Here is a 23,988-nt window from a genome sequence, read left to right as displayed (position 1 = left end):
TGCCATTTTTACGTAGACGGACCATAGCCTTTGCAGCCTCATCTTTAATAAAAAATAACCCACAAGGCTGGCCAACATCTCTGTAGACAGAGGACCACCTTCCATGGTAGGGAAGGGCACAGGAGCGCTGCCTCTTCCCCAGGCCCTACCCGCTCCTGCCCTCCCCACCCGACCAAAGCCAGCTCTGCCCCAGCAATGACGAAGCAGACCGCACGGTGAATCTTTTATTGCATTAAAACATTTGGTATTACCAATGGAAAATACAAATTATGTTTTAAAATAAAGCAATGGGCTCAGTAAACATTTGTATTTTGTTTACACATTTTAAGGGGCTAAAAGAGTAAACACTCTCTCCTTATCAAAAAGTAAGGCACACACTCTCTCCATGTCTCTCCACTCCTCACTCCTCCCAACAACCCAGTGAACTTCTTTTATTGTGAAGACACTCTCGGTACACATATACACACACACAACCACATGCACACCCCAGGCTCCTCTCGAGCAGTGGCCACAAAACAGCCCAGTGGTTGTGATCACAGAGCTCATCGCATAGGCGAAGTGACCAAAACGTCTCATGTTCAGGAGGTACTACCCGGGCCCAGGAATAGAGCCAGACGGCGGGCAAGGCAGGAGAGGGCAGCCTGGGCTGGGGGAAGGGGAATCTCTTTAAATTCAGAACATCTGAGAACAGAGCACTGCGAGCTGGGGGCGAGGGTGCAGACACTGGCCCCACCAGAGGTTCAAGAGGCTTACTCACCTCATCCAGCACCTGCCTCCCACTCAAGGGCCACCTCCCCTCTGCCCCTTTCCTCCATCTGCAGAAGGGCCTGGGAGGTCGCGGGAGGAAGGATCCAGGTGAGTTCTCAGTAAAGGTTTTAGGAAGCTGGCGGGCTGGCCCTGGCCCTGGAGAACACGCTCTGAGGCAGCGTCCAGACGGAGGCAGCAGAAGTGACGGACACACACACCGGTCGCCGGGCAAGGGCTGCTTCTGGAGCAAAGAACCTTCTCGTTTCTGAAGCGGGCTACCGGAACCCCCAAACTCATAGGCACCCTCACATCCCAGGGTGGTCAACTCGCTGAAATCAGCTTCTCCTTCAGGTCACAACACAGCTTTGTCAAGTTTATTGATGTTTGGTTTCATCAGCTCTTAGAAAAAAAGGATTTGGAGGCAGACACCAACATGAGCCAGGAGAACCTGGTCACAGGGTCCAGAGGGGTTTGTCCTGAGGGTGTTTTCTCTCCCACAGAACTGGAGCAGCCAGTCTGATGGCCCAAGAGGGACCCCTGCCTGGGGCAGCTGCCGCTCCTTAGAATGAGGTGCCTAAGAGTCTTAAGACACTAGAAAATGTTCATCTCCCGAATAAGCTTTCTCTCCGTGATAACTGTGCAGGCTTTCCCCGAGGGCCCGTCCAGGGGAAGGCAAGGCGGGAGGCCAGGACTGGCCCCGGGTTCTCTTGGCCTCTCCCAGCACCAGCTCCCAGAAGCCAAGGGGGAGGGGTGGGATGCCCATCTGCACTGGGTGAAAGGGGTACTGTCCCCAAGTGGACACGCAAGCTCTGGGCGGGGGGTCCCTGAGGCAGAGGGGCTGCCGTCCAAGCCACAGCTATTCCCGAGGTTCCCTCCAGAAGCTGCTCCAGTGGAGCCCGCAGTGCTGGCCAGGAGGACGGGACTAGCTGGAGGTGGCAGCAGGTGTTGCCCGAGTCCCACCACCTTTCTCTCTCAGAGATGCTCCTCGGACACAGGGGTGGGGGCTTTGCTGGTCTTGCTCTCCTCTTCCTCCTGGAGCTTCTACAAAGCAAACAAGGGGCAGCCATTGGGCTGGAGGGGCAGGGACTCCCCGCAACCAGAGCATCGCCCTGCCAGAGTCTGTACGGGGAGGGGGACAGAGTCCCAGGCACTCAGCAGCGTCCTCGACAGTGATCAAGTGGAGGCACCAGCCCTGCCACACATTCGTTCCCCAGGCACACACACACCCTCACAATGGCATCAAGGGCAGAACAAAAAGGCCAGCTTTCTGTGATGCCACGGCCACCACAGGCCATGCCACTGGCCCAGATGGGACAGAGCAACACCTTCCACCTGGGTTAACAGACCTTGCCCACATGGACAAGGAACTGGCTACAAGCATATGAAATGTGGGGACGCTGAATAGTAAAGAGGAGGAAGTGGAAGTGTGTGCATGTCAATGTGGGGCTGGGGATGCAGTGTCGCTGAAAAGTTGCAAAGTCTCCTAAGGAAGCAAGCAGGGTGGCAAACCCAGTGAGCACAAGGGTACCCCAGGACACACACGGCGAAATGGCCCAATGTTACCGGGTTACCTCTGGGCGCTGGGACTACAGGCCACCTCACGCTCCTCTGTCTGGCAACCTCTGCCCAGGGCAACACAGACTATCAAGTACACAGAGCAAAATCTCCTATTCCTTGACACAATGTGTCACGTTCCAGTTGAACCCTGTTCAAGAGAACTCTATCCTAGGATCACAGCCACCTTTTCCCAGGCTCACACTACAGTCCCCCAAGTGTCCAAACCACACGGGTCCTCATCCACGGCCCACCTGCAAGCCCATCTCCACGGGGCGGTGTGGGGGGCTGCACGGCCCCCACGTGCCCCTGAGAACAGCGCTCCTGTCTCAGGCTCGCCCTGTCCCCCCACCGCCTCTCTGTCCCAGGCGCCTCCCTCCACCTGCTCCCTGCTGCCGCCTGCCAACCTCAGAGCCTGAGGGCAGAAGACAAACAGGGAGCAACGAAAGGGCAGCACCCACCTGCCAACACAGCTCCTCACAGCGCTACACAGACCACTGTCGCCTTAGAAAAGAGGCCCAGCTTTTGCAAAATGATGAGCACTCAGGGCTCGCGCTCCTGCACTGAGAGAGCAACGCGCACCGGTCGTCCTGACAGCACCTTTCCCTGGAGGACGGTCTGGCGACACACATCAACGTCTGAAAAATGGGCTCGACCACTGATCCAGTTCTCAAGGTAACACCATACCTGAGAACATGCCAAAGACTCAGCTTCCAGGACGTTAATCACAGTGTCGTTTAGAACAACCGTAAGAAACAACTTCAATGTTCCCCGACAGGAGAACTGTTGAGCAAATCCTGTTTATCCATGTGTAGTCAACAGAACACCGGGTAGTCACTAAAAGCATGTTGTAAGAGACTAATGACCTGAACAAACATTCACAGCAAGCAAAAACACAAGTAGAGTAAGATTCCAATTCTGTTTAACAAACACACACACGTAATACACATACATATACATTATATATGGACATAGACATAAATAAGTCAACACATCAAAGCAACATCTCATCTCGAGGTGATGCTATTATAAGATGACTTCTAAATTGTGTATACCTTGCTGTATTTTTCAGTATTTCTACACTGAACATGTATTAACTCTGTAACAGATTTTGGGTGTTTTGTTTCCTAAGAAATAGCCCCCACACCTCAAGAATAAAGAAATATCCCATTTTTATTCTTTCTCAGCTTTGAAATTTGTTTCCTGCTGGTTCAGGTTTGACACCTACCACTCTGGTTAACATGGTTCCCAGCCCATCAGAGCAGAGGGGCAGCACGTGTCTGTTCTAGGTCATATTCCTGGGCCTCTCCCCTTCCACCACCATCATCTCCTGCTTCCTCACGTGCCCTTTTAGAGCCTGCTGGCAACCCGCCGGCTCTGCTCCCTCCATCCCCTGGCACTGCCTGAGGGGCTGTCACATGCCAGGAGAGCCACTGCCAAGGCACCCACCTCTCCTCTCCAGCCACTGACTTCAGGCTTCAGCCTGAAGAGAGGAGCCAGGGCATCAGGACTTGTCTCAGGATCCAGGGGTGGGTGTGCATCAGGAAAATTGTGACAACAGTGACAAGCTCTGGGGACCAGAGCAGCAAGGCCAGGAGATGGGAAGGAAGCAGGAGAAGAGCCCAAGAAACACCAGCAGGAAAACAGACCTCAGACAGGCCCCAAGGAAACCCTTTGTCTCCTCCATGTGTATGATGTGGAGCTGCCACCCACAGCCACCACAACACCCGTCACTCTGGGAGCTGCCCCCACCCCCACCCTGCTGCCACATCCTCAGCAAACCTGGGAACCAGAGCTCAGCCCTGCAGCCCCCGCATACTCACATTCTCAGGTGTTTCTTTGTTTGCCTTCTGCCTCCGGAGATCTGCCCTAATGAATGCTGAAGTCCAGGGATGCAGAAGGAAGGGCAACAGAGACAGTTACCAAGCAGACCAGGGGTCAAGTGCATCCAGGAGGGGGAGCCCTGTCCTCCTAAGGCTCACAGGTACCCCACCCCCTTCAGATCTTCCAGGGAAGTGGGGGTTGCGTCAGACAACCTGAGAGAGCCTGCAGGTCCCACTGTCCCTGACAGGCAGAAGCCAGTGAGGACACAGGCCTCCTTCCCAGACCACTAACTAATGGGAGTCTGCACACATTGCTCCAAACCTCACAGCAATCTCATCCTACAGATTAGGAAAGTGAGGCTCCCAGAAGTTGGTGCACTAGTCCAAGGTCAAACAGCTCTGGAGGTCAGTGTCACAGTCCAGGATTCTAACAAGGGTTTCTCGGGCCACAAACCCAGGCTCCTTCCACTAAAATATGCTGCTGCCTCCAAAACAGACTTGCTCACAGGCCCTCCCCTCTGTCCCACTGCATGTGTACCCCTGAGCTGTAGGACCAATGAGGACACTGGGTCCCAAACTGCCAGCAGCCTAAAGCCGTGAGCAGTCAGAGCGTCACCGGGCCCTGAGGCCCCAGCTCACCAGTGAGGGCCACTCCAAGCGTGAGGAACACACACAGGAAGATGTTGCCAGGCATGGTTCCGTAGGTGTCGATGATCTGGCCCTGGGAGATGGTGAAGATGATCCCGAATATCTGCAGAGACACAGCAAAGACGGGAAACAAGCGCCCAGCCAACCAGCCCAGGGGGCAACCAAGCCGCCAGGATGCAGGCCCACTGCCATGATGCAGCGATCTGAGCCCAGCAGGGAACCAAGAGCCACGGCTCTGGGGCCACCCCTGAATGAAATCAGAGCCCCACCTGGGCAGACACGTTGAGGAGGCCGGACGACATGCCTTCTGATTCTGGGTATGTCAGCTCCACGGCAAACTCAAATCCCAGAGGGAGGTAGCCAGTCATAAAGAAGCTGCAGGTCGGACCACAGAAACCAGGTGATGGAGAACTTCCAGAGCAAGGACAGGAGTGCCCCTCCTCTCCTACCAGACCTCTTTCTTGTTCTGATGCTTCCCACAAAGACATGCCAGGCCCATGAACACCAGGCCATCCATCCCCAGGTGGCCATGCCAAGGGAAGAGAGACCTCTGCAGGCCAGGAAGCAGTTCAGGCCATGTGCTCAGGAGCCCCCTCCACCCGGGGGCGGGGGGGGCAGTCCCTGCTTCTTCTACATCCAGGCCTCAATTACAGAAGGAGTCAGCACTTCCAGGAGGGGTGGGGATGCCTGGGGTGTTCAGCCCTCAGCAGAGAACTTCTGTGTGATGGGTACACAGCCCTGTGCTGGGAGGGGGTCCCTGGATACTGACCAGCCTCTCCACGGTGCTCTGGGACCTGGAAGGAGGGGCTTGGGTCCTCCCTGCTTCCCTCCAGAGTCACCAGCTGAGAAGGACTGTTTGTGTGTGTGTGTGTGTGTGTGTGTGTGTGTGTGCGCGCACGCGCACGCGTGTGTGTGCAGAGACGCCATGGAATGGCTACTGTTTTCTACATTTTCTCATAAAACATGTCTAAAAATGCCAGTTCTTATCTCTGACTTCTATACCACATTTCCGACTGCTTTCACATCAATCCTCTCTCTCATTCCTTCTGACACACCACAAGGCAGGCTACTCCTCTTCAATTACAAATGAGGCATCTGAGTCTCCAAGTGATTAAGGGAGGTGTCTGTGGTTTTAGATAGTCAGCAGCAAGACTGCCACTAGGACCTATCCTTTCTGATTCTAAGTCTTGTTTATGTTCGTGACCCCATGATGTCTCAGGCAGAGCTTTTATAAAGCCTCTAGCCTCTTAGCCTCCCAGAGATCTATGAAGGACATAGTCCATTCCAATACCATGAACGGACCTGGAAGCTCCAGCGGCCTTTTGAAGTCCTGCAAGGGAACATGACCTCTGGCCACCATTTCCACATTTTGGGAGCTCCAGGAGAAGGCAGCAGAGGGATCTGATTGCTTCCCAGGATGTTGGCAGCTCTAGGAGCCGTGGATGGATGCTGCTTTCCAGGTCGGAGGTGAAACTTACCCCATGGCGCCAGCCGTGATGAACACTACCCACAGGTATCCCAGGTTCAAGGTAAATGTGTAAACCACCATGCCCACCAGAGTCATGACATAGACCACCAAAGTTGTCTCCCTACAAGCAGAGGCAGAGAAGTTGAGTCATATACTGTAGACTTAACAAGATCTTTTTCCTTCCTTCCTCTTCCTTCCCATTCTCTCTCCATCTATTGGGCACCTGCAATGTGCCAAGCCCACTTCTGTGTGCTATCTGTTCTCATCAAATATTCTGTCCATGAGGTTGATAGACATTGGACCAATGAGCACAAATAACTCTTTAATTACACCGTGGTCAGAGCTCCAGAGGATGCGACTAAGACAGTATGAAGCTGTCTTGTGGTACGTGTGTTCCTGCAGCCCCCTCTCAACGAGATCAGGCTGCACCTGGACTTGTCACGCATATACTACCCTTAAGCAAGAAGGCTCAGGCCTTTCCTCTCCTCCTCCCCAAATGAAAAACAAACGGGACACACAGCAGCTGTGGTCTGGTGGCTGTAGCATGCAGGCACCCCCCAAAGCCAATTCTGCTTGTCTGCTGTGCCCCCAGACCCCAGGACAATGCTGGGCAGGCACCTGGCTGTCAGAGTCTCTGTCGTCTCTGAGTTCTTCCTGCTGCCATCTGCACACGTGCAGCACAGCTTTTCCTCTCCAGACAGTGCCCCCGAGAGACAACATTCTCCAGCCCCGAGCCAGCCCTTGACTCCAAAGCCCAAGGGAGAAAGGTCTGCCCACTCCCAGCTGCATTTCCTTTTGCTGGTCCCTCAGAAGACACATCAGCAATATGAGGGTTTCTCTTTGTGGGGTCCCCCTGCTTGTGCGCCTCCACCCACCTCTCCTCTATGGTGGCCACTCTGGACCCTGCTGTGGCCCTGACTCCTGCACTGGGACCTGCAGTCCTCACCCTGTGCTAGTGACTGAGAACAGGGGCTCTGCACAGCCCTCTGCGCTCCTGCCAGGAACATCACGACTCAGACCATGAAAGCATAAAGCCTTCACTCACATTCCCGGAAGCCAGAAACACAGTGGGGGTCAGAAGATCTATACTGTGGTCAAATTAATATTGCATTTATTGGGTGCCAGGGATTGTGTAAAGCACTTGAGATACATTTTTTATTTCATTCAACCTGTACAGAAGCCCTGCAAGTAATGTATGACTAATTTAAGAAAGCATATCATATCAATCATCTTTTCCAATCACAACACTAAGAGACCGGAAAGTGAGGAAAAGACTGCAAAAACAACATACACATGGAGGCTAAATAGTTATGTTCTAAACAACCCTGGGTCACTAAAGAAATTGCACAACACCTGGAAACAAATGAACAAAAACCACACAAGACGAAATCCATGAGACATGGGAAAAGCAGTTCTAAGAGGAAAGTTTATAGCAATACCAGACATCTTAGGAAACAAGAAAAGTCTCAAACAACTAATCCAAGGCAGTCATAAGAGTCATTGCAATTCCTATCAAAACACTAGTGGAATTTTTCACAGAACTAAAACAAATAATCCTAAAATTTGGATGGACATACAAAAGGCCCCCAATTGCAAAACAACCTTAAGAAAGTGGAATAAAACTAGAGGTATCAGTGCTCCCTGGTGTCAGACTATATTACAAAGCTATCGTCATCAAAACAGTACTGGCACATAACAGACACATTGATTCATAGAACTGGATAGAAATTCAAATATGAACCCACACTTATATGGGCAATTAACCTATGACAAAGGAGGCAAGAACATCCAATGGGGGAAAAGATAGCCTCTTCACTAACCGGTGCTGGGAAAACTGGACAGCTATACACAGAAGAATAAACTCAACTACACTCTCACACCATGCAGAAAAATAAACTCAAAATAGATTAAAGTCTTAAATTTAAGACCTGAAGCCACACAAATTCTGGAAGAAAATAAAAGCAGTCTGCTGTTTGACATTGATCTTAGCAATAATTTGGGGACATGTCTCCTCATAGGAAGAAAGCAAAGCAGAAATAACCAAATGGGACTCCATCAAACTGAAAAGCCTTTGCACATCAAAGCAAACCATTGCCAAAATTAAAAGGCCACCTACTGAATGGGAGATTTTTGCAAATGATCTATATGATAAGGGGTTAACATCCAAGATATACAATAAACTAATACAACTCCCTACAAAATAAACAATCGAACAAATAACCCAGAGGATTTAAATAGACATTTTTCCAAAGATGACATACATATGGTCAAGCAGCAATGAAAAAGGGAACCCTTGTGAACTGCTGGTGGGAATATAAACTGGTGCAGCCACTATGGGAAATAGTATGGCGATTTCTTAAAAAATTTAAAATAGAAAAATTGAGAATAGAAAAATTTAAAATATGATCCAGCAATTCCATTTCTGGGCAGTTATCCCAAGGAAATGAAAACATTGATTCAAACACATATGTATGCACTCCTAGATTCACTGTGGCATCGTTTACAGTAGCCAGCACATGGAAGCAACCTGAATGCCCATCAATAGACAAATGGATAAAGACAATGTGGTATGTATGTATGTATATATATTTCAGTCATAAAAAAAGAATGAAATCCTGCTGTTTGCAACAACACATACGGACCTAGACTTAAAAGATTACATTACACTAAGGGAAAGAAGTCAGAAAGAGAAAAACAAACACTGCATGAGATGACTTATATGTGGAATCTAAAAACACAAAACAAATGAACAAACATAACAAGACAGAAAGAGTTACAGAGTCAGAGAACAAACAGATGGTTGCCAGAGGGGAGAGGGTGGAGGGACGAAAGAAACAGGTAAGAGGGATTAAGAGGTAGAAACTTTGGTTGGAAATAAAAGAGCCAAAGGTATGAAATGTACGGTGTGGGGTCTACAGTCACTAATTATGTAACATTTTTGTACGGTGATAGATTGCAACTAGACACATAATGGGGGATCATTTCACAAAGTATGGAAATATTTGTCTTTCTCTTTCTGACTTACTTCACTTAGTACGGGAATCTCTAGTTACATCCAGTTATATCCATGTTGCTACAAATGGCATTATTTCCCTCTTTTTCATGGCTGCCTAGCATTCCATTGTGTATATGTACCACATCTTCTTCATCCATTCCTCTGTTGATGGATATTTAGGTTGTTCCATGCCTTGGGTGTTGTGAATAGTGCTGCTAAGAACATATGGGTGTATGCATCCTTTTGAACTGTAGGTTTGTCTGGATATATGCCCAGGAGCGGGACTGCCATGAATCTATCTACAGAATAGAAACAGACTCACAGACATGGAGAACAGACTTGTGGGTGCCAAGGGGTGGGGAACAGAGTGGGGTGGACTGGGAGTTTGGGTTAGCAGATGCAAACTGTTACATTTAGAATGGATAACTAATGAGGTCCTACAGCATAGCACATGAAACTATATGCAATCACTTATGATAGCACATGATGGAAGATATATGAGAAAAAGAATGTGTGGTGCATCTGCTGCACAACAGAAATTGACATAACATTGTAAATAAACTATACTTTACTAAAAAAATTTTTAAGTATAAAAATATATGCATATTGTTCTTTCTGGGCTGCCCTGAGGCATGTGGAGTTCCCAGGGCAGGGATAAGATCTAAGCCAAAGTTGTGACTTATCCTGCAGCTGTGGCAATGCTGGATTCTTTAACCCACCATGCTGGGCCAGGGATCGAACCTGCATCCTGGTACTGCAGAGATGCTGACGATCCCACTGGGCCACAGCAGAAACTCCAGAAATGGTTAGAAATGTTGAAACATTTGTTAGATAAAGGAACTAACACAGTGTAGTAGGGCAGTAATACTTCCAAAGATGAGCCTGTGGGGTCAGTGACGGAGATGGGGGTCTACAGAGTTGGGTTCTGCAGGTGGGGGTGGGGGGGGACTGGATACAGGGAGCAGGGGAGGAAGGACAAACCAACACATAGGAAAAGAGATCAAGGGAGTTCCCTGTGGTGCATCGGTTAAGGATCTGGCATTGTCACTGTAGCAGCTCAGGTGGCTGCTGTGGTGCCAGCTGGATCCCTGGTCCAGGAACTTTCACATGCCGTGGGTATGCCGGAAAAAAGAAAAAGGGATCAGATTTGTGGTTACCACAAGTGGGAGTGAGGTGGCTGAGGGGGGATTGGATGAAGGCAGTCAAAGGTACAAACTTCCAGTTGTAAGTGCTAGGGATAGAATGTACACGTGATAAATGTAATTAACACAGCTCTATGTTATACATGAAAGTTGTTAAAAGAGTATCCAGCCCCCCCGCCCCCCGCCGCCAGCCCCGGCCTGCAGAACTCAACCCCACGGACACCTGTCTCCCTCCCGACCCCACAGGCTCATCTGCCATGTTTATTTCTTCTGCAACCACTGTCCTGTCTACACAAACTATCTGCAATCCCAGCTGGAGATAAAGGGACCTGACCACCCAATTTCCAGCCTCCGAAACAAATGGGACAAATCAGGAAGTCTCGGGGAGAAGGGAACTGGCATCACGAGGACCAGATGGGAGTTCCCGTCATGGCTCAGCGATAATGAACCCAACTGGGATCCATGAGAATGTAGGTTCAATCCCTGGCCTCGCTCAGTGGGTTAAGGATACTGTGTTGCCATGAGCTGTGGTGTAGGTCACAGAATCGGCTCAGATCCTGAGTAGCTGTGGCTGTGGTGTAGGCCAGCAGCTGTAGGTCTGATTTGATCCCTAGCCTGGGTTCTTACATATGCGGTGGGTGTGGCTCTAAAAAGCAAAAAAAAAAAAACCCAAAAAACAAAAAAATAAAAACCCAAAACGACCAGATGACAAAGTGCCCTGATCCCTTCTCTGCCTCAGCAGCAGCTCAGGGAGAAGAAGGTCCCACACCGACTGCAGGATGCAGACACCAAGGGACCCTGGGAACCGGTGAGAGCTAGGCTCTGCAGTGTCCTCCCTGACCCTTGCACCCTATCCCCTAATTCATCTGAATCATCTGGCGACCCAGGTCTGGCCCACATTCCAACCCTCTCTTCTTCTGCCACATAGCAGGCCCTGGAAAAGGGGACACTGCTGTTCCCTGGTTCAAGGGCGGCCATCCTCGTCACCCTTGTTTCTGCCTGAAGCAGCTGGCCTCGGGCAGGGACGAGGCGGCAGCTCAGCTCCTCCACCAGCAGGAATCAGGCCCGGCCAGGCTCCTGGTCGTGTCCAGCCAGGCAGTCATTGCCCCAGGGATGGCCTCAGTTGGCCTCTGACGAGGGCAGCCAGGGAGAGACCGGGTCTGAGCAGAGCCTCACAGAAGAGGGTCTGTGTGGCAGAGAATGGGTCTGCCTCTGTTTGTCATCTCCAGATGCTGGGAACTTTGGTGGCCTTGACAAAGCAGCCTGGAATGCTGCTCTGCCCCAGAGCAGGACCACCCTGGCCTGGCAGCTGCCCTCTGGGCAGCATTAATTAAGCACCTGGTGCATGTAGAGCATCGGAAAGACACAACAAGTCGGGTCTCTGTTCTCCAGAGCACTTTCTTTAAGGCCAGCTACTGATTTGAGGCAAACGGGTTGCCTTTTTTTTTTGGCTTTTTAGAGCTGCATCAGTGTAAGTTCCCATATCCTAGAGTAGGATCGGAGCTGCAGCTGCTGGCCTCCGCCACAGCCACAGCCACAGCCACAGCAACATGGGACCTGAGCCGAGTCTACAACTCACACCACAGCTCGTGGCAATGCCGGATTCTTAACCCACTGAGCCAGGCCAGGTATCAAACCTGCATCTTCATGGATACTAGTCGGGTTCCTACCCGGCTGAGCCACAATGGGAACTCCTGCATTGATTTTTCTAAAGATAGACACACCAGGAGGGGGCGCCCAGGAATGCGCATTTTTAGTAAGCCTGGAGTCCACTAAAATCTTAATGGCTCTGAGAAATGCACTGGGCATTCAGGCCCAAGGCATATCACAATATGTACCAAGGAGGTAGAAGCAACTACAAGACAATACACTGCAAACTGGAGGAAGCACAGAGCATCCAGATGAACCCCATGGGGGCCACCTGGGAGCCAAGGGTTCAGGGCAGTGGCACCACCTCCTCACCCCCACTCGTTGGAGTTTCCACAAATGTCCCAACTGCTGATGCCTTTCCACGTTTATTTCCTTTTCTCCTTCCCCTGCTCCTTCCACAAGCTTCTTGGGGGATGGAACTTGGACAGGCCTCAGGGCCTCTCTCTCTCTCATCTTCCTGGGATCCCCCCAAGGCAAGTACTGTGTCCCTCATTATATCAATGGGGAAACTGAGATGCAGAGAAGAGAAATTTGAACTGCTCGCTTGACCACTCAGACCCCCACAGCTGCCACATCCACATGTTTGGGGTCGTGCTGCTAATAAATAGGTCATCTCAAAACAAGGGTACCCAGGGAGATCTTTGGTGGTCTAGTGGATAGGACTGGGTGTTTTCACTGCTTTGGCTCAGGTTCAATCCCCAGTTTGAGAACTGAGATCGCACATCAAGGGGCTACATGCCATGGCAAAACAAACAAACAAATGACAACAACAACAACAAACCCCAAAAACATGACCCCCCCCCATTCTCAGGGCAAAAGTAGGAGTCACTCACTTGTAGGTTTTGGTCCTATCCAGCCAGATGCCCGAGATCACAGCCCCAAACATTCCTGCAATGATGATGGTCAGGCCAATTCTTCCAGCATTCACTTCTTCCCCCTGGGGAAAGAGACCACAGCCCCAGTGATGGCTCAGTGATGGGACAAGACACAGGACAGGGGTGGTCACCACCAGCAGAGGCCCCAAGATAAGTCACCTGGGCTCCTAAATTAGAGCCAGTTCTCAGAAAGGATCAGGGCAAGGCGGCCTGGAAGAAGCTAGAGAGGGACTAGGAATAGCTGTTCCTCCCAACATAATGTGACCCTGGATGTGTGTGCATGATACCAGGTGCTGGGGGAGCCCAGCTCTGGCCTAGAACCACTGGTTTTTAAAAATGTAATCCTGACAGCCGAGCTCTATTACTATTCCCATTTCACAGATGGGGAAACTGAATTACGTATATCCAAACATTTCAATTTTATGGGGCTAATAGTGCCAAAAGGAAGATAACACTTATATGTTTTTGAGTGTTTAGAAGCCAGGCACCATACAGAGGATTTTATATCATCTCCTTAAATTCTCCTAATTCCCCACCACAAGGCTATAGGAAGCAATATTCCTGTATTACAGAGGACGGCACTGAGCCACAGAGAGATTAACGTCCTTGCCCAAGGTCATGAGGCACTGATGAAGCCCAGAGGCAGGACCCGAACTCAGTCCTGTCAACCTCCAACCCTGGAACATCCGCCACAGAGGCATCTCTTCCACAAGCGGGAGACCCTCCCCTTTCATAAGAGGCTGGGCCTGGCATCCCGACTCCAGGACACTCAGGGTCCCATTCCCAAAAGCCAGCTCGCTGGTGCCAGAAACATTTAAAACACGCTTTCTGTTGAGCAACTCAGTTTCAAACTAAACTTTGCCCACATTTCACAACGTAAAGATTTCAAGTGCGATTCTATGTGTTTAGATAGTTATCTACTGTGCTGCCAGGAACCATGCTATTACATAAAAATTCACCTTACTGTTTCCTTTCTAATCCTCCAATGAGTCCTCCAGCGGGCCATTAGACATCTTTTGCAGAAAAGAGAATGAGGGCTCAGACAGGCGATCCAGCAATCACACAGGGAGGACCTCCGGGGCAGGGGCTGAGCCCCAGTCCCAGAGCTCACTCCACACACGCTGCCTAGACCTGGGGGAACCAGGACTCAACCCTGCCACCCCAGCTCCTGCCCAGGCAGTCTAGAAACATCCCTGTCTCGCGGCCCAGCCAGATCAGGGACGGACCTTACCGGGTAGTGCAAGATCACCATGCGATTCAGCAGAGTGGACAAGGAGTAAAAAGCACCAGCATTCAGACCTGGGGGAGGGAGGGAGAAACGGCATCAGGGTCATTCCTGTGGGGGTGGGGGTGGGGGTGGGGGGATATTGCTGGCTCCTCCCCCCAGCAGTGAGGGAGGCTGAAGATCCTCAGTCTCATGGCCCCTGGGAGTGGTGCCCGCAGAGAAGAAGAAACACTCTTTCTTAAGCAACCAAAAGGAAACCTTTCCCTCTTTTAGACACACACCATTGCCCTCTGATCCCTTTACACCAGTCCTGGAAACACAGGCTCCAGAGAGTATGACTCCCAGGTCAGAACCGCCTACAGGTCTCTTAAGTATTGGCCTGACCTAAGGCCTCTACTGGACCTGCCACCCCCTCCTGAGGCCCTATCCCCTCTCCAGAAGGCTCCAGACCTCTGCCCCCTGACACAACTCTCTCAGCAGGTGGAATCTCCCTCTTTCCACAACCCCCTTTCTAGTTTCTTCTCACATTCAACATCGCACAAAATCTTTTATTTGCAACCAGAAAGGACCCCAAAGAGCATTCAGTTGACTCTCCTAATTCTTCAGTTTATCTGACAAAGAAATGGAGCACCTAGAATACTCTGTAAGAATCAGGGTCCTTAGAGGATGAGGCCATTTGTCCAAAGCCATGCAGTGACTTAGTAACAAAGATGAGACGGATCTAAAGGAGAAGGGCCTCTTGTCCTCCCTTCAAAATAAGGATGCTGATGCTGATGACAGTGTGATGATGCTGATGCTGACGACAGTGGTGATGCTGCTGATGCTGATGACGGTGACGGTGGTGATGCTGATGGAGGTGACGGTCATAATGATGGCAGCAGCACATACTTAAGTACGAGGCCCTTCTCCTAAATACCGTCCAATCCTCATAACTTTTGGTAATATTTTTATATCTATTTTATAGATGAGAAAACCATACAAAGATTTTTAAAACAAATACAGAGGCCACTCTGGAAAGCCCGACCAGGATCCTTTTCATGTCAACTAATCTTGAGGCTCACAGGACCAACACTGGCACATGTGACATCGGGTCCATTAGAAGTATGAAGGCAGGACATGCTTCCCTAGCAGGGTGGCCTCAGGAGCTCCTCTTCACTGGAACCAGTCCATAGAGCCCCTCGGAAGCTGTTCTCATTGGCCACCAAGGCCATGGCTCAGCACAGGGAGAGGTGGCTATGGCACCCACCCCGCCTTAGCCCCTGCCAGGGGCCACGAGTGCTTGTAACTTCTCCACAGCACAGCTGCCAGGATCCCCACAAAGGACAGGCCGGTGGAAAGAGTCGCTGTGCTCAGAGAAGCCCAAAGAATGGCTTCCCACCAGGAGTCAGAGGATGGCCCAGGCCACCTGCAGTCCTTGTCATCAGAAGCTAAGCTGCAGAAATGCAGCTGACTGACTCCCTTTATCAGCTTCCCAGAGTTCCGGGAAGGTCCAATTCTCCTACAAAAGGGAAGGGAGTGTGGTGGGCCGTTCCCACCCTCACCAGGGCAGTAAGAGGCAGGGCTGCGTTTGAACCCAGACTGTCTGGCTCGTCTTAATCACTCAGTTTTACATCTTCACAAAACGGATGGTCCAAGACGTCCCCACGCAGGTTATTGGCAATTTCATGCTCCAGCCTCTCCCAGCAGGTAACCTCAGGGGTACAACACTATTGGGCCCAAGGCCACCTCCTGGGAAACACAGGGCCACTGTGGCCAGCAAACCCAGAACTGTCCCTGGATGTCATTACAACAGCCACGCTAATGATCAGGAGGACGTTGAAGCTCTGGGCCATTTCGAGCCATCAAGCACACCCAGCTAACCTTCCTATGCGTACCCAGCCACCTGGCCATTCCACTCCTGGGTCAAGAGCCCCCAAGAGGACACATGCCTGCAAAAGGGGGCGGGTGGAGTGAGTGGCCTGGCAGAGGATGAAATCAGCCCCCTTCCTGCCCCTCAGCCTGGCCCAGGCTCTAGTCTTAGCCTAACACCCCAGGGCCAGGGCACCTCCAGGTCCAGCTCAGCTTGGGCCCAGCTGGGATGAACAAGGAGGGCAGAATGCTCAGGAAATGATCCAGGAGGACTGGGAGCCAAACACCCCACTTGAAACACCAGCACTTCCCTGACCCTGAAAACAGTGAAGAGAAACAGTCCTGGGTCGGCTGACCCAGGCCCAGCAGCGAAGTGAGACTGGAAGGTGTCGGGAAATCAGTTCCAGGTCAGCACCGCTGGCAGCCTGTTAGAGATGCACCCTCCTGACCCACCCAGACCTCCTGCAGTAGAAACTGGGAGTGGGGCTGGCAGGCTGCTGGTGTGTGAACAGCCCTCCAGGTAATTCGGATATGGCCCAGGTTTCACTGGCTCAGCTAGATTTGGGGGGTTTACATGCTTTTCCAGGATCATCCCTGCTCCCAGCCAGACAGGAGACGGAGTCAGGGCCCGGGGGGAGGGCATGGAAGGGAAGCGGTTCATCCTGGGAGGCTACCATTCTTTCCAATTCTCTCTAGAGTCCAACCCTAGAGGAATGACGCCTATACGGTTTCAGAATCAGTCCTGAATTTACATGTCCCTCCCCATGCTGGCAAAGGTTCCCCAACAGGGTTAAACAGCACAAGTCTACCCCACTGCCCAAACCACGATGTCAGCGTCCACACTGAAGGGCAGGTATGAAACTTGTGCTCTGCTCTGCGTGTGAGCACCTCTTCCAAGAAGGCAGGTGACCATGTGTATTAGGGCGTGATCATCCCCAACAAGGTAAGCCTGCCAGGGCAAGGCCACATTCCTGGGAGAAAACTGACCACCCCTGCCCCGGAGAGGCCTGGTCATTCCAGGCATCAGTCACCTGGCAGAGATGCCAGTCCTGAGGGCGTGGGCTTCAGGAAGGCCGAAGAGGCTCATCATCCCTCTGACTTTCTCTCTTTTGCTAAGACCTGTTTTTTTTTTTTTTTTTTTTTTTTAACTGTGTCCCAGAGACCACTGACTGGCATTAGGAGAACTTGGAATCTAAAAATGCAGATTTAGGGTTGTACCTCGGTCCCACTAAACCCGATTCTTCCTGGAATAGGGACAGGAATCCGCATTTAACAACAGCAGCACAACAACCCTGGGCATTTCCCAACCTTGGGACTAAATGGCCTTGGGAACACGAAGATCATGGGCCAGGCCCAGGCTCTCAGAAGCTGGGTGAACACGGAGGCCCCAGGGGGTGGGGGGGAAGGGGCTTCGAGGCCCTGAGCATCCCCCACAACACCTGCTGTAGAGCTTCCCAAGCCTGCTGAAAACCAGAATCTCCTGGAAAGCTTGTCAAAGGCAGATCCCCAGGCTCCGACCCAGAAGACAGGCAGGGAAATCTAGGCACAGGGCACCCAGGACCCCAGCAGACTCTGGCATCAGGCCCGCGTGGGACACACTGATCCCAGGTCCCGTCTCTGGGCTCCTGTTACTCGGTGTTCATCTCCCTTCTGTCTTCCTGAACTTGGAGGAAACCCTTGGTGTAAAGGGCGCCTGAGCTCGGCACCGCTCCAGGGAAGCTGGAAGGCTTTTGTTCCCACCCCGAAGCCAGCATCTTGAGGGGGGCAAGAGCCCCTCCCGAGGCCCAGGTAGGGCGCTGGAAAGCCCCTGAGGGCCCAGGAAAGGTGTCCCCAGGACTCACGAGGGGGGCTCTGAGCTCAGACACCCCACGCTGCTCAGATCATGCAGAAGCAGAGCTGGAGGCAAGGCTGGGGGACGACGGGCAAGTGTTCCCTCTGAGGTCACTCTCCAGAGAGGAGCTTGTCCCTTCTCACATGGCAGTGGTCAGCCGTGGATGGAAAGACACTAGAGGAGCCACGTGAGAGCCAGGCCTGGAGACACCAGGACAGGGAGCCAAGAAAGGTTCTTCTTCACCCCAGCCCACCCCTGCGGCTGACACACATCCCAGGACCTGCTCCACCCCGGACTCTGGGAGAACCCCCGAGAATCTGCTTCCATTTGGAGGAGGGAAGGTATTTTACTAGAGGAGGATGCAGCTTCTTCTTCCTGTGATGTTTTGGCAACATCAAGCACAAACCCAACTTCTGCACCTCCTCCCTTCTGAACTGGGGTGCAGTTTAGGAAAAAACAAACACAAACGACATATCCAGTCAAATCTGAATTTCCAATAAATAATGTTTTGGTATAAAGATGCCTCAAATATTTGTGAGACATGTTTATACGAAAAAAGAATTTGTTGTGGATCTAAAATTTCAACTTAGCTGAATGGCCCTCAGTTGATGTCTGAAGCCTACTTCTAAGAGTGTGGCCAGAAGCCTATGGGGCAAAGGAATTCCTGTGAATTCCTCCAAAGCCTTCATTGTATCATTGCACTGTAGCTTGGGAAATTCACTACCAGTACAATACTGGACATCCCACCAGGGGTAGGAGAGCTACTCCCTACTGGGTGAAACCTAACTCAGACCAAAAAAAAGAATGTAGGAAACAGGGCAAGTTGACCAATCCAAGAGCAATGTGGATGCATGCAGTGTTTTGTTTCACAATTACTTTAAAAGCTTTTGTTCCATTCAGGGCACTCCAATGGGAAGCCAATGTCATTATTCTGGGGGGGGCGGTTCTTAGAGAGACAAAGGATGGGCATGGGCTGGGCAAAGGGGGCGCTCTGGGCGATTCGCAGAGCTGACACTGAAATTCAGACCTCATATTCCCTATGCTCCAACTCTGAACTCAAGAATGAGTTCAAGGCTCTTACTCCAAGACACGTCCACCCACATCCAGCAACTGTGTCCATGAAATGCTATCCACTGCTTGGTTCCAACTACATGTTTAAGTGTCTATAATTCAGAGGAAATATGAACATCATATGTACTACATAATGGGCATATGAATTATACGGTTATATGTGTATATATAAAGTATGAACCATCTCCCCCTTCAAAGCTCAACCTAAAACTGCAGGGAGCTTCAGGGGAATTCTGGGAGGTTTCAAAGAATTCGGTTGAATTTATCAAGGGTTTTTTGTTGTGCACTTTTAATTTGACACAAAGATAGTGGGAGAGGAGAGCAGGGATTCTCAGGTGGACTGAGCGCCAAACACTGTCTTTACCTGACCTGTAAGCCTTAGAGAGACACACAAAGGCTGAGAGCCCATCACCCCCAAATCTCACAGATGGCTGGTCAATGTAGGTTGGTCCCGCTTCTAAACGCTAGAACTCTAGACACTCATCTTAGAAGAAAGCAAGCCCCCTTAGCAATGTGAGATCTGGGCTGTGTCTGTGACCTACATCACAGCTCATGGCAATGCCAGATCCTTAACCCACTGAGTGAGGCCAGGGACTGAACCCACATCCTCATGGATACTAGTCAGGTTTGTAACCAGGTGGGTCACAACAGGAACTCCATATTTGGTTCTTTTTTATTTCTGTCTTTTTGGATATTGTCTATTTGGTGAGACGTCATTCTCTAACTCTTTACACATGGTTTCTTTTAATTCACCGAATACATTTATAATAGCTGAGCTACAATCTTTGCCTATTAAGTCCAACATCTGGGCTTCCTCAGAGAGTTTCTGTCTATGGGCCCTGCTTTCCTTCTTCTTTGCATGCCTCATATTTTTTTTGTTGAAACTGGACTTTTTATTTATTTATTTATGGCTGTGCCTGTGGCATGCAGAAGTTCCCAGGCCAGAGACTGAATCTGAGCCACAGCAGTAACCCAAGCCATACCAATGACAACACCGAGTCCTTAACCACTAGGCCACCAGGGAAGTAGATATTTTAAAGACCATGTCAACTGTGGAAATGAGTTTCTCCTCCTTACCAAGGAGCTGTTGCTGTTGCTGCTGTTGGTTCAATGACTTTCCTAGACTCATTCTTTGTAAAGTCTGTGTTCTTTGTCATGCCCAGCCACTGAGCTTTCTGCTCCATCAGCTTAGTAGTGAGCTAATGATTAGACCGAGATTTCCTTAAATGCCTTTAGCCAATACACCTCCTACCTTTGCTGAGGACTGTGATGTGTGTACGTTGGGACTCGCTTGTGATACCAGAGCAGGCAGGTGACAACTCTGCCTTAACCTTCACTTCCTGCTCACACGGAACCTCATGGTCAGTGGAGGTTGGACTGTAGGGCTTTCCAGGGTATGTGCACAACTCTGTATGCGCATGTGGATTTCTAGATTCTTAAAAGACTATTCAGAGCTTTCCGAAGGCCCCTGGACATCTCATGCTCTAGATTTTCCTTTCAAGATCTTCGGCCAGCCTCTTGATTGCCCCAACTGGTATTGCTACTTCGGGCAATGTGCTGTCTGTTAGAGAGTGCTCATTTACAACGAATGCCCTGGAAAGAGCATTTTCCCACTGAGAAAGCTCCAAGTCAGGTCAGAGAGTGACCTAGGGATGGGACTTTTGAGGGAGCTCCAAAATTGTTTGGCCCTCTCCAAGAGTGGCTATGAGGCTGCTAGATTTCACAGCTACCGTGGCTAGGAGGCTGCTGGTTTTCAAGGCTACCACAGAGTCTGGAAGAGGGGGACTGGAATAGGGCAAATTAAAACACAAAGCTTGCTGCTTTACCATTATTTAGACATTTGTCTTGAACAGATGCTCCTTGGATTGTTGCAAGCCTTTTTAACCAAAGCCTCAGAAATAACTGATTTTTTTTTTTTTTCCTATTTAGGGCTGCACCTGCGGCATATGGCAGTTCCAGGGCTACGGGTCAAATTGGAGCTGCAGCTGCCAGCCTGTGCAACAGAAACAGCAATGACACATCTGCAACCTATGCCGCAGCTTGCAGCAACATAAAATCCTTAACCCACTGAGCAAGGTCAGGGATCGAACCTGCATCCTCATGGATACCTGGTGGGTTCTTAACCCACTGAGCCACAAGAACTCCCTAAAGGAAACTGATTTTGACAATGTTGGCTAGTGTCCTTATTTTCATGGAGGAGCAGAGTAGGTATTCCAGAAGTGCTTCCCCCATTATTTCCTGTGTTATCACTTATCCAAATAGATAAGGAAGCATGTTCAAAAGCACAGGGAAACCAGAACTCTGCCAGACTGAAGACCACATAGGCAAGCAGCCATACAAGAGCCAAGGAGAAGGAACTGCTTTGTCCCTATAAGATGGCCCAGAGCTGAGCTCTCTGAGATCAGGAGCAGCACTGTTTCCAGTACGCTGTGTTCATATCTCTTGTTGCCACAGATCCAGTGACCTGACTCTGCCATCAAAAGCCTCCAGCACTGAACACTGCAGCTTCTAAAATGAGACCATTGCCCGGTTATCCCCACCACCACTATTCTCATTCAGAGAAAGTATTTACCAAGCACTCATCTGCCCTAGAATCTCAAGGGAGGCCTCAAATACCATGTTGTTGGATGCAATAAGATTTATGATGGTCAAAGATTAAGGTACTCAGATTTTAACTCTAGGGAGAAGGGAAAGTTCTTAGGGGCATGGAATCTGAGTCTGGGAGGGAAGCCAAAGATCATCAGGTTTCACTCTCCATCTACAGCCTGAGTTGCCACAATATTCCTGCTAAGGGGTTGGTTCTACCTACGCCTGAATGCCTCCCAGTGACGGGCAAACCTTTAACATCTTCGGTTGGCCATCCTAAGTCCTGGAAGCTTTTTTCCTCCTTTTTAGGGCCAAACCTGTGGCATATGGAAGTTCCCAGGCTAGGGGTTGAATTGGAGCTGCAGCTGCCGGCCTACTCCACAGCCATAGCCACGCAGGATCGGAGCCACATCTGCGATCCACACCATAGCTCACGGCAATGCCGGATCCTTAACCCACTGAGCAAGGCCAGGGATCAAACCTGCATCCTCATGCATACGAGTCAGGTTCTTAACCCGCTGAGCCACAACAGCAACTCCAGTACTGGAAACTTTGTTTTGTGGATGAATGCAGGTGGGACATGCTCAGAACTGAGATGCTGGAGAGAGGGTGGAATGGAGAGCAGAGGCCCTGATGATGAACATGGTGAGCTGGGGCTATTCCAGGTGAGAGGACACCGAACTTGAGTGTCTGCCTGAAAACCAGGTGAGCCTCTCTACCATGGATGGTACCCTCTCTTACCTTGCTTCAGCAGATACACATTTCAATTCAGGTAAAGGGCACTGATAAACCTAAAATGAAACCCTGACACAGTTCAAGGAAAGCGTATAGGCAGTTACAGATCAGGTACTAAGAAGACAGGCTTGGGTGTCTGACAAACCTGTATTTGAATCCTGGCTCTGCCTCTTAAAAGCAGGATGTTCTTGAGCTATTACCTAATCTCTCTGAGTTCCTGTTTCCTCATTTGTTAAATGGGGAAAATTATACTACTTCCCTCACCCGGGTGTGCTGGGAGTTAGGTAATATATGAAAAATCTTGGTGCAGAGTCAGGGCTCTTGATTATCATAAAACACATGGTTTGAGAGCCTAGAAAATCTGAGGTTAGCGCCAACGGGGGCCTCACTAAGAAAAAGTCATGTCCAGTCAACCTCACCTCTTTGTTTCTTCTGGTTACTGAGCATGATACACACTGTTAACTTCAATTGAACAAACTGGAGGCTAAATGGATCAAGTGTATGTTGGAGAGCAGCACAATTGGGTGGATCTGTAAAGACACCTTTCATGGACTGCGCTGAGGTTGTGTCCTGCCCCCCCCCCCCCCCCCCCCCCCCCCCGTCTAGGACAACATTCTCAGTAACTCTCTTAGAACGCAGATGCAACAAACACTTTGCTGGGAAAACAAGCCAATCCACCCGCACAAGTATTGAAATTCATCTTACCCAAAGCCAGGAAAATGAAATGAAGGAGGGATATTGTCTTGCATTCGGGTAAAAAAGGAGCCACCTTACAAGATGAAGGACTGGCTGAGGAGAGGTTCATGGGGCAAGACTCATGTCAATATCCATCCATTCATTCAGTTATTACTTAATAACTGTTGAAGTATCTACTCTGGGCTGGGCACTGCTAAGAACTATAAAGATAAAAAGACATAAATCCCTACTCTCAGGGGGTTCACAGCTTAATACAACACAGACCTGGAAACATTTTTTTTTTTAACTAAGTGTTAAGATGCACTATGAACAGTATAATAAAAGAGGAAAGGTCACCCGACACTGCTTTACGCAACCAAGGGAGATGAGACCCGGAGCATCAGCCAGGATTTGTCAGACAACCTGACATGGGAAGGAATGGTTTTCCAGGTAAGCTTTACAGAACATGCAAAGGCCCTGAGGCACAGCTGGCTCTTCTGGTTACTCTAAACAATGTCTTCACATATGCACTGGGGATTTGGAAACAGTAAGATGTGCAGGCACAAGCGGCCTCTTGTCTCCCACTCCCAGTTCACTCCTGTTCACACTGCCTCTTACCATAGCTGATGATGAGCAGCACAAAGTTGAGGTTTTTGAAGAGTCGGATGATGGAACTTAAATATGAAGCATCAGGGGACGCCAAGGTGTAGCTCAGGGACTGGGCCCTGCTGGGGGCATGTTTAGGCTTCTCCTTGAACACTGAAAGGGAAGAAACAGACAGATCACCGCAATCCCTGTGGTCCTACTACTGCAGAGCTGACACCTTGATGAGAGCGGAGTCCCTTGTCTGAGACGGAACTCAGGCTCCAGAAGGAAATATTAATTCTTCAATTAAATCCTTCACGGCCTCCTCACTTGAAGCTGCATCTCACTGTCACTGAGAATGTGCCTTTAGAGACTTTTTCTTCATGGCCTTTGGATGGCTACAATCATCGGGCTTCCCAAGCAGCGATCAAAGATCAAGGAGCCCCTGCACAAGCAGCAAATAACATGCCTCGGAGCAGGGACAACAACCCATAGTAACACACGGAGAAAAAGGAAGTGAGAGCTGAGGC

General features: G+C 50.2%; 1 protein-coding gene across 2 annotated transcripts in view; it reads right to left on the bottom strand.

Moving 5' to 3' along the window:
• Positions 1-211: 211 nt before the first annotated feature.
• LOC125135420 (feline leukemia virus subgroup C receptor-related protein 2) overlaps positions 212-23,988 on the bottom strand; it is a 54,429-nt gene continuing 30,652 nt past the window's right edge. The window contains exons 3-10 of one of the 2 annotated variants that reach the window (XM_047795564.1): positions 23,492-23,632; positions 14,134-14,201; positions 12,861-12,964; positions 6,251-6,361; positions 5,042-5,147; positions 4,764-4,875; positions 4,125-4,180; positions 1,585-1,788 (exon numbers count right to left, since the gene is read on the bottom strand). In XM_047795564.1, coding sequence (XP_047651520.1) covers positions 1,720-1,788; positions 4,125-4,180; positions 4,764-4,875; positions 5,042-5,147; positions 6,251-6,361; positions 12,861-12,964; positions 14,134-14,201; positions 23,492-23,632 — 767 coding nt within the window. In that variant the 3' untranslated portion in view covers positions 1,585-1,719. Of the gene's footprint in view, positions 1,789-4,124; positions 4,181-4,763; positions 4,876-5,041; positions 5,148-6,250; positions 6,362-12,860; positions 12,965-14,133; positions 14,202-23,491; positions 23,633-23,988 lie in introns of both variants that reach the window. The other variant, XM_047795563.1, reaches the window with a different exon arrangement.

The sequence above is a fragment of the Phacochoerus africanus genome, chromosome 9 (assembly GCF_016906955.1).
Source record: "Phacochoerus africanus isolate WHEZ1 chromosome 9, ROS_Pafr_v1, whole genome shotgun sequence".
Taxonomy (NCBI): Eukaryota; Metazoa; Chordata; class Mammalia; order Artiodactyla; family Suidae; genus Phacochoerus; species Phacochoerus africanus.
Note: the sequence above shows the minus strand (reverse complement) of the source record. Positions and strands in the feature narration are given on the sequence as shown.